This window comes from Plutella xylostella, chromosome 13 (genome assembly GCF_932276165.1).
Source record: "Plutella xylostella chromosome 13, ilPluXylo3.1, whole genome shotgun sequence".
Lineage (NCBI taxonomy): Eukaryota > Metazoa > Arthropoda > Insecta > Lepidoptera > Plutellidae > Plutella > Plutella xylostella.
This window is the reverse complement of record NC_063993.1, coordinates 11,623,862-11,637,364: the sequence shown is the minus strand read 5'-3', so window position 1 is coordinate 11,637,364 and position 13,503 is coordinate 11,623,862. Positions and strand designations below refer to the sequence as shown.

The 13,503-nt window shown below is 42.3% G+C and overlaps 1 protein-coding gene across 10 annotated transcripts in view; it reads left to right on the top strand.

The window, feature by feature from the left end:
• The window catches only part of LOC105391901 (MOB kinase activator-like 2), a 68,262-nt gene that overhangs the window by 12,018 nt on the left and 42,741 nt on the right, over window positions 1-13,503 (top strand). The window contains exon 1 of one of the 10 annotated variants that reach the window (XM_048624918.1): window positions 5,422-5,453. The exons of 8 other annotated variants lie outside the window; for them this stretch is intronic. In XM_048624918.1, coding sequence (XP_048480875.1) covers window positions 5,437-5,453 — 17 coding nt within the window. In that variant the 5' untranslated portion in view covers window positions 5,422-5,436. Of the gene's footprint in view, window positions 1-5,421; window positions 5,454-8,644; window positions 8,929-13,503 lie in introns of those variants that run through there. One more of the 10 variants, XM_048624919.1, reaches the window with a different exon arrangement.

The following is a 13,503-nucleotide window of genomic DNA, read 5'->3' as shown; positions in this document are numbered from 1 at the left end:
TTGAGATTGCACCTAACTATATCCCAGATGCACTGGCGCGACCTTGGCCCCGCAGCCAGCCGGCCTTAAATAATGCCTCTCCGGTAGATCCACACTCCACCCCCTCTCGACTAACGATGCATATTTTACTGCTGCTACCGAATTGTTAGACATTGACTTTTATCATATTGCAGACACTTGCAGATATTCGTTTTTGGTAGTGGCCCAATATTGCCAAAATCCAATCGATGCATTCCGTTTATTCTATTATATTTTCTGCGGAGGTGTTAGTGCCCGCACCTGGCTTACTCGAATGGAATCTTTGAGCATATTGCCCTTAGGGTTTAAAGTGCGTTCACCACGGTTGTCCACTGGTAGTTGGTGGGTTGTTAGTTCACACATCTATGATTATGTGCACTGTTCAAATTTCAACATTATATTTCACTTTACATTTGAAGCACGTGGTCTATCTATCGATATAATTGTTCCTACTACAATTGGTACATACAAGGAATTGACACCACGGCTTCTCAAACCTCACGAGGTCTTATCCGTTACGCCACCACGGCTCTGAACTGTCTCGGTATTACTGGATGTTTATCTTTCGTTTAACTATTTTGCGTACCTAAGTGGTTTCGTATGTATGTCTTGTCTACTGACTGTATTAGCACAATCGACAAGGATCTGCTAATAAACAGCGAGTCGTGTGGTGTGTCGATGTCGCCACGAACCAAACTAAGTTATGGTCGATTGTACGATGAGGTCATTATTCCATCACATTCTATTGCAAGCTGTTTTAAGTAACATGTCGTCTTTGTCCATTTGTCACGGAACATAGACACTGGCCGTCTTGTCTAGTCGATACCAAGTTTACGAGTTGTGGATAATGGCGGATCGCGTCATCTGTAAATATGTTTGATTGAGATGAATCCATCGGAGGAGGTGATGTAAAACCTTTAATAAAAAACATGAATATTTTATGAATATCACTTTGCTGCGTGCAAGGTTGTCGCAAGCCCCTATTTTTTTGGTAGGTCAGAATCTAATTTTACGGCAATCACAATCCAATGTAGTTTTGACATTTGAATTAAGTTTCGAAACAATCGTCTCTTAATTAATTTGTACACGCCTCAGACGACACCGCCAATCACACGGGTACGGGTGTCCTCGTCAGACAATACCTACTTCCAACTATTCAATTTGTGAAAGGAAGCCGCGGCGTTGTTTGTGTTAATATCACTGAATGATGTAGAAAAGTGGCAGAAACGACATGTTCATAGTCGCGACACTTGACAGTGCCAAACTATTCACTTTACCAAATCCAGGCCCCCGATTTTCGCTCTCCTGACATCATTTTTACAGACAACTTATCCGATGTACTCCTGTTTTACATTCATGGCATTTACTGCAAATATTTTCCTCACGACAAAATACACTTGTAGAGTTTTGAAACGCTAGCCTTTTTCAGACAGAATAGAATATGCTTTACGCACCCTTGCGTCCGCGATGTGAACCGGTGCGCGAAATTACTCGGCAGATTTACCTATCTTATTGTGAATACATTAAAACGTTTTGCCTTTGCGCAAACACTCTGAATAGATTACATGACGCAGCATAACACTGATGTCGTCTCCCTCCAAATATGTGGATATTATTGTTTGTATAATTCATGTAATTTTCTTTGTTCAATACTTAAACACATGGAAACTTGTTTCACGTACTCATCTATATACGTGGGAGATTTCATGTAGTACGAACTACTATGATATGAAATTCATTTTTTACTGATATCCAGTCAGAATATGTTTTCTGCTGGAACATGTCGCTCGAGCAAATACAACAGCTAATGATGGCTTCCGTCGGTAATGTCTCTGGCAGCCGCGGGCGGCGGCGCTGTCTGTGCGGTGTAGAGATGTACCTACACCGGCGGCGCAGCTACAGAACTACAGATGTACCCATGTACAGGGTGTACACGGGCAGACACCGTGCTCTGTATGCGGCGCGCATTCCCTGCGACCTTGACTCACTTTGCGCCGGCGGGGGCGGCAGGCTTTCATTGAGTCAGCGCCTCCCCTTAAAGGGGGGAGGCTCCAGGAAAATACAGTAACGATCCCCTTTTTTATTTGCGTCAAATATTTAAAATTAGATAGACATTTCGTGATTTCAAAGCTTGCGGTTAATTAACTTGTTTCTTAACGTGGGCTTACTGCTAATGGTAAATACACAAGCATTTTAAGCTACAATTATTCAACAAAAAATAAGTCTAACAAAACAAATAACCTTGTAACATGGCACGTTGACGTCAGTCCAGCAAACCATAACTTTAGAAATGACCGACAATACCGCCACGACTTCCATCATACATAAGTTTGTTTAAGTAAATTTAAACGCTCGTCACCTCGGCCTCGTCATGTTATGAAATTTTCCATTAAAATATGTATTGTAATCAGTGGTTCCAATTATCTGCTAGGAATCTACTACCTACTGGTTGTGATACGATCGATTACGAGTACGGCAAAGTAAGTAAGTAGTCACGATTAGAAAGTACAATAATCACTATTATCATAACATTATCACTATTATTTTCATGTCTGTGATTGATCGTGCTGAGTTAGCTGAGTGAGATACAGCGTAGTTTGGCACGAATACGCTAGGTGGCGCTAGCTGTCAGTGCTGTGAATCCATTTCGATTTTGTTGAGTAGGTACCTTAACAAATCTATTAAGTATTATCTATAATTCGATCATTTAAATAAATATTTCTGTACTTAATTACGAAAAGTTCAATAAAATATGAAGTAGGTACTTAAATAAAACCATATTACCCGTTGTTACCTTTGAAGATTAGACACAGGCCACAGTCAGAAAAATAAGTTTTTTTTAAATCTACCCTTTCTTTCAGAAATTCATCATCATTTGTTAAAATTATACATAGATTAATCTTAATATTTTTACCATCTATAACCACTTAATATGTGTTGGTCTGTTAAGAAGTACTTCATAAAACAATATTTGATGACGGGATAAGTTACTTATATTTTATTGTTTTGCCAAGGTTAGTTAGTGAACTCGTAATATGATATTGGATATTTAAACACGCACTGCGACGGCCTCGCGACAAAAAGTTCATTTTTCTGTTCAGTTTCAAAACAATAGTAACTCGACGCGTCCACGAAACTTCAGTGGCATTGTGTCGGGTATTCGCTTACACAGCTGACGGCCGCTGCCGAGCCATCCTGAGCTCTAACCCCACACACATAAGACCCAAGTATTACGAGACCAGTAAATGTAAATGTGACTCATATTTACGTAGCAACCAGCCCAGTCCCACTCTTTGTGTGGAGAGCCTGGAGTCCCAACTACTGCCACCAACGAAACGATGCTCCAGTTACTTAAACATGCACCTAACATGTTTTATTTTCGATAGAGTTTTAGTAAATTCTATATTTTTTGATTGATTGAGTAAAAGTAAATATCTTAACGACTTCATGGAGGCCGATGCTGGTGCGTGCAGTATCCTGCTGGACACACAATGGTGCTCACACCCGCCGCCGCCGCCGCCGTCTCGCCACATAATGCGATAAACTTCCACGTTTATTTTAATGAGTCACAAGTACGGGTCTCGTACTTCACCAAAGTTATTGCGAAATGCTGCTGTAGAGATACAATAAATCCATTGTTTGTTTCTCAAAATTCACCGGGAAGTTATATTCCGGTTCGGTATTGCTTTGTATGTTTAATTTGCATTTGTAATTTAATAGGTTTATGAGGAGGTAAATTTATACTTATGATTAAACCAAATATACCGACAAAAGCTGATAAATGAGCGTGTATCAGGCCCACGTTGGGTGCCAAGTGCGGCCCGCAGTGCGCCGCGCTCTCTGCGCCACTCTGCAGCAGGACGAGCCCGCCCACGCTCCATGCTGCTCCTCAATACATACTTCAATCATCAATACTAGTTATAACAAGTTATTTACCTTGTAACGAGAGGTGACATACATGAAAGACGCAGAGTTTGTTTTCTTTCCAGCATTTTCAAGGGCAGCCCTGCTGAAAATGCGCAGTATGTTAAGTGGGTTGATAGTTAGCAGTAATTACGCCCTCATTACTGTAATTACGATGTTGTTGTGAGGAGTTCTGCAGTGAATGCATCTTCCGCAGAGTTGATTGCCGCTTCACGACGCAGCTGAGTCGTTAGTTATTGCTCCCGTCCGTGGCGATCATTCACTTGAAGTTTGTGTAACCTTTCCCGGAGTGTGCTGTTTTATGTATGCTTGTTGACTGTGGACAGGCCGAGCGGGTGACGAGTTGACGACAGTTCCCTCGATTCAGGCAATAAATTTTCAATTCGTATTGGCAACGTGGAGCGAGCTCCGGTTCAAGCCGCGTGGAGCGATTCGTCAATTTCCGCTCAGTTTACGAGCGCGTGTAGGTTAAGCGTGGATTTATAGCGCAATATCGCGATAAAGTTCAGAGCGGGTCGGGCTCAGATCGAAGGTTTGGGGGCTGTGATAAATCCTTCTGAGTCTCAATCTATCTAAATCCACTTCCTACTCAAACATCACAAAAAAATATACTTAGGCCTAAGCTACCCTACATTTTAAAGCAGACTCAATTTACTGTCTTAGCTACAAAATCGTGGATTTAACACAAAATGTTTGTACTAAAGTAGGAATTGTATTGCTTAATAAAACGTACATATTTTGCGTAGTCGAACCCCCGTCTCTTATTATTTCGAGAACGAAGAATACTTGAGTGTACTGCAAAACAAATCAAACAGTGCAATATCTGAATAGAATAACCAAGTCTTGCCGCATGCCGATGCCGCTTGTATAAAATAAAATTGTCGCGGGAATTTATTGAATTGTTCCATAAAGCTGTTTTGTCGGTGGCCGGAAACTTGACGAGAGCAGTTTGTGAAGTGTCCCGGAGCCGGAGCCCCTCCCCCCCTCCCCTCGCGACCCTCCCCCGCGGCTTCCTTCCGCAGCGTGCAGGTGCCTCTTGTGACTCACCACTTAACCCAGAGTCAAACCCACCACCATAACTGTAAATAATTAAAATCTATTTTAATAATTTCCGTATATTACTTACAAAATTAAAGCTGTTTTCATTATTATACGTGCCCATAGCCATATAAAAGCAATTCATTTAAAAGCCAAATAAATTATTAAGCAGTTTTTTAGGAAAGCGGCAAATAGTTAACGTAATTTGAGACCCAATGTTGAGATTATGCCATTATTGAATCTGCCGTTATTTGCTTCAATCCTAATTTTTTTTTTTCTCTTTAAATCTAACTCGACTGTCTCCTTTATTTTGTTATTCTTTGTTTAGTTGTAAATGTAGCGGGTTTGCGGAGAATCGGAGACAGATCCGCTGTTACTCGAATGTGACGCGTGACGCAGGCTGATGATGTGTCGTTGTTGCAGGTGAGTGGCCTCTGGCAGGCGCATGCCCGCGCCATGCTGGACTGCCTGTGGTAAGTCCCTCGATGCCCGAATATACTGGTGGAGGCTTAGGCTAATCCTTTTCATACTACCTATCTACCATTTTGCTAAATTCTATTGGTGTTGGTTTAAGCCGGCGATTACTGTAATTTCCTGTCAGTAAACGCGTGTTGCAGGAACGTCAGTGTATTTTGCTCCCCCGTTGAGATTTAACTTGACCTCGTTCAATTGTTCTTACAATTTCGTTATTGTTATCTTTAAGAGTCCCAGTTTTTTGCCGATGGCACAGGTAAAATCTTCTCTATTTGTAGAATTATTTATTATCTGCTTTTGGAACTGACTTTGTTTCTCAATTCAAAATAAGTCAATGCGGGGAAGGAAGTGGTTATGAAAAAAGGATCTCTTAGCTTAGAGCATCCGTTATTCATTCATTACAAATAAGAGTCTAAATCTTTATTGCTAACTTTGTTGATAACTTTCAACCAAATCTATATCAGTGTTAATGAAAAGAAAAGCTGTACGTTTACGTAAAATGTCAACTAAAACATACCTAGTCAAGGCTATCTTTACGAAGTTTTAATGTTCGTGTTAGGCTAGCTACAGTACAAGTAAGATGCATCCACGCTTAGAGCTTGATCATTATTGTTGTGATGTTTAAAAGTATAGGTTGTTTGACTTTAAATAGTCAACCTTGATAGTTTCCAATTTTAGCAACATTTAGTTGATCGTTAGTAGGTAAACCACGAGAGTCAGTCGTTAACCTTGAACACAGATCATCGATTAGGCAATTTCAAATGAGTATTAATAGACAATTCGCAAATTGTGTTTGTTATTTGTCTAGGCGAGTCGAGTGGTGTAGATGGAACATCGCAGGGCCGAGTAACCTGTAGCCCGTAGTTACCGCGATGGCCGCGGAGGTGATGGCGAGTCAATATCTCACCTCGAGATGATGTTGTCACGTCCTCGTCATCGATGTAACTTGGTTTTAGTTATTTATGGAAGCCAACATTATTATTGTTCATTCATACGTCCTAAAGTCATACAATATAATGTTTCGTATTTATTGTCTACGAAGTATACAGGAAAAACTATGTATGTTATAAGGTCTACAAAAAATTGAAGTACGAAATTTTAATGTCACTCAATAATAATAAGAATAAATAAAATACAGACACATTGAATATATTACATAATAGACTGTAAATAAATATATAGAGGTTATACCATTAGACATTATGAATAGATTATTATAAGATAATCATTATGATAGTAATGTGTGCAGTCAAGTAAATTACTGCCCAAGAAGATTGTATCAAGTCGCAGTGTCTGGTTTGCTGCATTAGCCAACCCACACTGCGCTGCTGCTCACATCTTATTACATTTGCCTCGAACATTCTGGAACAGAGATATTTACGTGTATAACACTGGAATTTAACAAAAAAGCGAACAGCTGTGTCCCTATAAAGAGCCGCCGCGCAACTTGCGATCTATATTTGAATTGTCTGTGTATTGTTGATTATCGAAGCCCGTTGCATTGAGGTTCTTCCGAGAAGTATCGGAATGGGGCACTCGCGGCGAATGCGAATAGCGCGGACAGGTACCCACAGGGTTCATTGATCAGCCCGAGGACATCCATCACCGATTGTGTGCGCCGCGCGCCGAGCGAGCGCATCTTTTATTGCGGATCCGAGCACAGAAAGAGGATACCCCCCTATGTTGCAATTTGTTTCGCTGCACATCTTGTTTGGCTTGGGTTTACTTTTACGAGTTAGGCAATGTTGTTGTGCTGCAACATGAGATTATGGTTGTCTCGCACATGCCAGATATTGTTACCTCGATGTGGATCGTCAATGAGGACACCGCTGCCGCCGGCTCCGGTGCAGTGTCGCTCGGAGGTCGCCTCCGGGTCGTCAGGCTCCGCCGCGCGGCGCACCGTTAGCTCCGAGCGTCGCGCTCGCGCCACGGAAACACTACCCGCTTTCCACCGCCATTGTTCGTCCATCAAAGTGTCCGATTTCGCGATGTTCACTATGGCTGAACAGTGAACACGTAGATCTTTTGTTTTCTAACATCTCGGTCGAGCTTAAACCTGATCTAGGATAGTGTACACCTCAGCGTGGCTGACGGATTGACTCGCGCGGATTGGTTCTGGCGTGTGTCGGCTATCTGCGGATCAGGGTCGGCGACACCGCAGCGTCGTTACTGGCGCGTCGGCTCGTCAAGCCAGCTAACGAGCCCGCAGACTATCGCACATCGCACCGCGGCCAGCCACCGCGACCGCCGCCACCACCATGCACCAGACCCTCTAGTGGCCCTACATGACTTCAACCACTTCATAAATTCTAAAAAGATACAATGAATTAGAAATAGGAATAATACGATGAACACCATCCTCATTACTCAAAATTCAAAATACAATAATTACATTGGATCAAAGGAATAAAACATACCTGTAATGAAAGCAAAAAGAAACTCCGAATGAAATAAAGATGCAGCCCGAATTGAGGATAATGACCGATACAGTGCTGATTCTCATAGCGTCAAATAAGAGAGATGAATAATTGTGCTTCACTGCACGATTTCGTTTGTTCATTCATCGCTTTGATATCATATTCTTTTCTTGCCCTAGATTTCAAATGATGTTTTTAAAGCAGAATTGTTTATTTGATATTGTATTATTTATGTAGGAATGAGAATGTGTTGTGTGATCCGATACCATTTGAACGCTAAAAGTGCAAAGAAAATATAATTTCCTGTTGTGTTGTGAATTGTGATTCCCAGACGGGTGGCGTGTATATGTATAGCGTCGCCTCTGTGTGTGTGTCTCTCCCCGCCGCTCGATCAGCTGATGCTCACCCGACCCCCACCACTCCTCTGTGTGGATCAACTTCCTCTGACTTTTTTTTGCTCAAATGGTGAATTTGTTTTAGAAGTATTTGTTCTGGTTCTTTATTTGATACATCTTACCTGAAAGGTACTTAATAGGTATGATAAAAAAGTGTCGATGAAGTTATTAGTTCGTTTCGACATAATTTTCCATCCTAAACCTCCAGCTTGATCATAAGGATTATCGTTCCCAGTTTGTCTCCACTAAGGATTATAAATACATGACCTATCCAAGTTTAAAAATACTGGAATCAATAGGACGCTTTTTCAAAGTCACGTCAGCAGATCCTGGAGCGCGCGGGCGGCGGGGGTGGCGGGGGCGGCGCGGGGCGCGCGGCGGCGGCGACACAGTCTCGCGCTGCCCGCGGCCCGCGACGCACGTGCTGCGATGCCCTGCAGCTCCCCGCGCCTCTCCACACGCAGCGCCAGCGACCCCGCGCCCGGCTAGTGCCCCAGTGCTGTGAGTGTCCATGTGCCGGCGATGCTGCGCTCAGCTCCCTCGGGCGGCATGGTGGGCCTGCCGCCGCCGCCGCACGCGAGGCTCTCGCTCTTCGACTCCTGCCACCGCAAGATCAGGCTCATCGGTGGAGGGCCCGTCGCTTTCCTCGGAGGACTAGTCGCGTAAGTTCTTGCCGACTGCAGCTCTGATGATGACACTTGGTTATGGAAATAAACAACGAACATTTCGGAGTTACGGTGTCTTGTGAAGTGGGACAGACAAATTGCCACGCTTTGTATGGATGGATTGCGGTAGAACAGCTGCGGTCTGTGCAGTTAATGAATGGTGCCTCCGCGGACAATGCGGCCGGTACGCCACAGACCGGCTTCCGGGACGTTTCCAGAACACCGCAAACTCCATGTGAATACCGTTTGTGGTTTCTCATGCCATTTGCTCCCCTTGCCACTGTTATTCTCAAAGCACGAGAACACTAATAATGAAATATTTTTTTTCTCACAACTTGAAAATCTTTCGCACAATGGTCTTTATTTTTTATAGCCCGAGGAAGTGCCACTTATTTATTTAATCTACGGAGTCGATTAATTGTTCGGTAAAAAAATATTATGATCGTGAATAGTGGAGCTCGTGGAATAAATGGAAACAATAGCTGTCGCCGGTTGCAACTGGCACAACATCCCAGATTCTGGAATAATAAATTATGTGTTATCAGTAGTTACTTTGACAATAGAAGCGCGCGTGTAGCCTGTGGGACTAGCAGGTAGCTCAGCAACACACACACACACGTCCGAGAAGCACACACTACTCATAAGTCTCAACTCAACACGCGTGCACATGCACAAATGCACACCATGTTCTTTGCTATAGTCTGTACAACACAGCTAAAACGAACCAGGTTATCGTACTGGCCACTAGTACTCGCAGCTATAATAAAGATGTTCTTACTTTCACAATGTTTGCAACATAATTAGCAATAGTTATATCTGCTGCTGAAGTGGCCATTAGTAGAATCTAATTAAGTTTTTCGACTTGCAACAAGCACACCTGCATATTAGAAATATACTTACAGTAATAAACCGTTGTGCACTATGTTGCTAAATTAAGATATCTTGTACAGACCTGCCTAAGTGGATATGGAACATAGAACAGAACTCAAATGTATTAAAGCGTGGGAAAAAAGTATGAGGTTTAGCTACGGGAAACTTACCTGTGTTTTGCGTGTGTTTCGTCGATGAATAGAGTTCTAGTGGTGTGCATGTGCGGAGTGCCAGGTTCTGGAGGCGCCGACATCCACCAGACATCACGAACCCAAACATGTGTCCTTTGAAACTGATAAGAAAAGACCCTCTTTTTAGAATTCAATAGCTCGCAATCTAAAAAGATTATTTCTCGGTAAACTTAAATCTTCAAAAAGAGACATAAAGAAAAGATAATGTTTGAATAGAAAAGACATTTGGAAGATGAAATAAAACGAACACCACTATAGTGGATAACTTTGAAACAGGTGAAATATGTTATGTAAATCTAATAATAATATGCAGCGGAAAACCAATTATCAACTCATCTCTGGCTACCGAAAATGCATTCGACTAGCTCCATCCATCAGCATCGGTACCTAAAGTTAAAAACCGAAAAAGTATTTGTAATTGTGTAATAAGTACAATTGTACGGAATTTAGACCTGCTTTATTTGGTTAATCAAAGCTGACACTTATGGGCTTGCTATTTAACAGGTTTCTAAAAGAGACTTCCTCAATCTAGCCTGATTTAGTGTAACCAAGGTTGACAGTAGTGTTGTGAGACAAAAATACATTTACTTACCTAGGTTTTATTCCGTAATGTAATAAGACTAATAAGCAATTAAGATCTATCCTTATAAGTAAAATTCTGACAAAAACAAACACGGTTAGTGGTGATGGATTCATTACTTTGTAGGTCATATACGACACACAAATGTTTGGAACTTTAACATACAAAGTTTTTATCCTATAATTCCATTCGTAGCACTCGAGAGCAGGCTCACTCAAAAGCTCAAGTATCCATGAAACCGGCGAAGTTGTTATTGCAGTGCCGACAGGCGGAGTGAAATACAGCCCCGGATAGCGGCGGGGTCTGCATGGTGGCGTGCTGGTGGCGCTGCAGCCGGCAAGTGGGGCGGCTGATCGATCACCGCTACCTGCAACCTAATGCGATATCGCATGCACCGACCGATGACCCGTTGACCCGCTATAACGCCACTTAATTCCATACCGCAGTGCCACTGTAAATTCACCCTAAATAACAAAGAAATCTGTTTAAATAATTTCGGTCACAGCGTTACATGGAATCCGTTTCCTAGAAGCTATACAAATCCTACACATATCCAGGTCTCATAATATGAATCTATGATATAAAATTCGAGATAGTATATGCCTCAAACCTTCGATATCCAGTATATAACCTATCTAGCATCGCGGTTTAAGCTTTTTCTGAAACGATATATACCTGTATTGTCTTCATGCCTACTTCAGCGGCCGACACGTGAGAGAAACTCATTTAGTTGTTGCTTTTATGTGTTTTGAAGCGTCTGTTAGTTTCATGCCAGTGCTTTGGCTAACTGTTCTGGTTTTATTCCGTTATTTAGGAGCATTATTCAATTCTGAAACCATCGAAGAACGTTTTATAACTTCAAAAAGACTGGTCATGTCTAAAATAGAAAGTTGCACATGTATGTTCAATTGCTCCTAAAATTAAAATTATTGCACTAGTGATGGATACTAATAAAAAATACTGGTAGCTTGAAATGATCGTTGAGTTATCGATGTGTAGTGTCGACTCCAAACTAATTAGTATAACAGGCAATTGACCTAAACTCACTCGCATACACACGAGCCGTAACCAAACACATGCAGAAATACACACAGTCAGTAAACTACCAGCACGTGTTATGTTATGAGGCTGAAGCTTTGAATAGATTCGCATCGGTGTGCCAGCCTGCTCTTCTATCCTCATGTCCCCAGCTCCCAGCCCAGCACTATCCGAACGCAGAATTTCCGCCGTATCAATTTGTCGCCCGACAGTTGTTAAAAACGCCGCAAGCAATTAGGTAATTTTACCTGTTCCGAGGAAGTTCTCTCAAACTTGCCGCCGCCAGTTTCAGGAACCTATTACCCCGGTATTTGTTCCACACAATATGTCGTGCATTTTTGTAATATCTCAAGTTGCTACACGAGGTCGTGAACCTAATTCTGGAAAGATATTTATTTTGCACTGCCGTTAATTTCAATGGACGTTTAAGTTTGAAATTATTTGCTTGTCATAATTGCTATAGATTTTTAAACGTTAGAATTTCTATAAGAGAAAAATGTTAACTCATCAACTTAAATGGTCGTGGAATTGTAAGGAATTTTGTCCATTATTGTCATTGTGAGTTTGAAGAAAGCGTGGGATGGATGCTTAGTGGTATAATCCATCGGCTTAGTTCTCTAGTTGTATATTATTGAAAGGAGCACGTTCAGCGTCAATGTGACCGTTGTTTATGTTTGTACGTATGTCTTCAGGCGTAGTAAAACACTAGGCATGAAAATGCAGTGCAATGATTAATCAGTGGATTGAACAAGCATTACTGTTGGTCGGCGGCGGCGGCGCGCGGTACAGTTGTAACGGGACGGCGGCCCACATCTACGCCGTCGCTCACTATTCGCAGATTTATGCTCCTGCTATATTCGGACATCTTCCTAGTTCCAAATCCCAAAATGATTGCTAAGTGAAGTACTATGTAACTCTATGTACTATGTGAACTTATTGATGATGATGCAGGACAGGATGCATTTCCGGACATGAGAAACAAAGTGGATCATTTGAAATGGTCGGTAAGTTTCGTAGTTGTTATCTGAAGACAGTCGGGTAGTGGCGAGGCGGGCCGTGTAGACGGATCTGATGGTTATTTGCATAAGTGGGTGGCGGCGCGTGGCGGCGGCGGAGCGTGCAGCGCGCACGCGAGCGAGAGCGGCATTCCCGGCCCCAGCCAGCTACATTCTTTCCTTTACTACTTCAAATAATACATATAATACATACACACATCGCTTAACACGTTATTGCTAAAATAATAAGAAAAATTGAAGTAGTCAATCCTTGTTCGTTTAGGTACTGTAACTAACATAAAATTTGGAAATCTTTGATATTAGTAACAAAAACATGCAAATGAAATGAATAGTATATGTTTGTTTAGAAAAAAACAATGGTCTATCAAACAAATTGAAGAGATAATGGCCGCCGGGCCATTTGCCTCGCTCTACAAACCGGCCGCCCCACTGAGAGCTGTCGCAACCTTCATTACCAGGCTGTTTCTTCACTTTACTCTGTTTTTACTTAATTCTGACGCCTTTGTGTTAAGTAACCAAGTTTTGGCCCAGTGACTACCATGATCCGAAATATCTAGATCAACAATTGGTTGTCGGACAGCATCCCTCGATTGTGGCGGTGCAGTCGCGAGTATTGTTCACAGTTCCGCACGACGAGACAACGCTCCTGAATTATGTAACAGTGGTTACACGCGGCCTGCATTGTCCTCTCGACGCCGCCGTTGCCGACCAACCATACAATCTGCCTCAGTACCTTGTTTTAAAAATTCAAAACAGTACGTGCACCTTGTGTGGCTTCATTCAAGGAAAGGGTCAAAATGCACTACCTAAAGTCACTGACAGTTCATAACTGAGAAGTCCCAAGACGTGCATCCGCTCCCATCCCGCAACCGTCGGG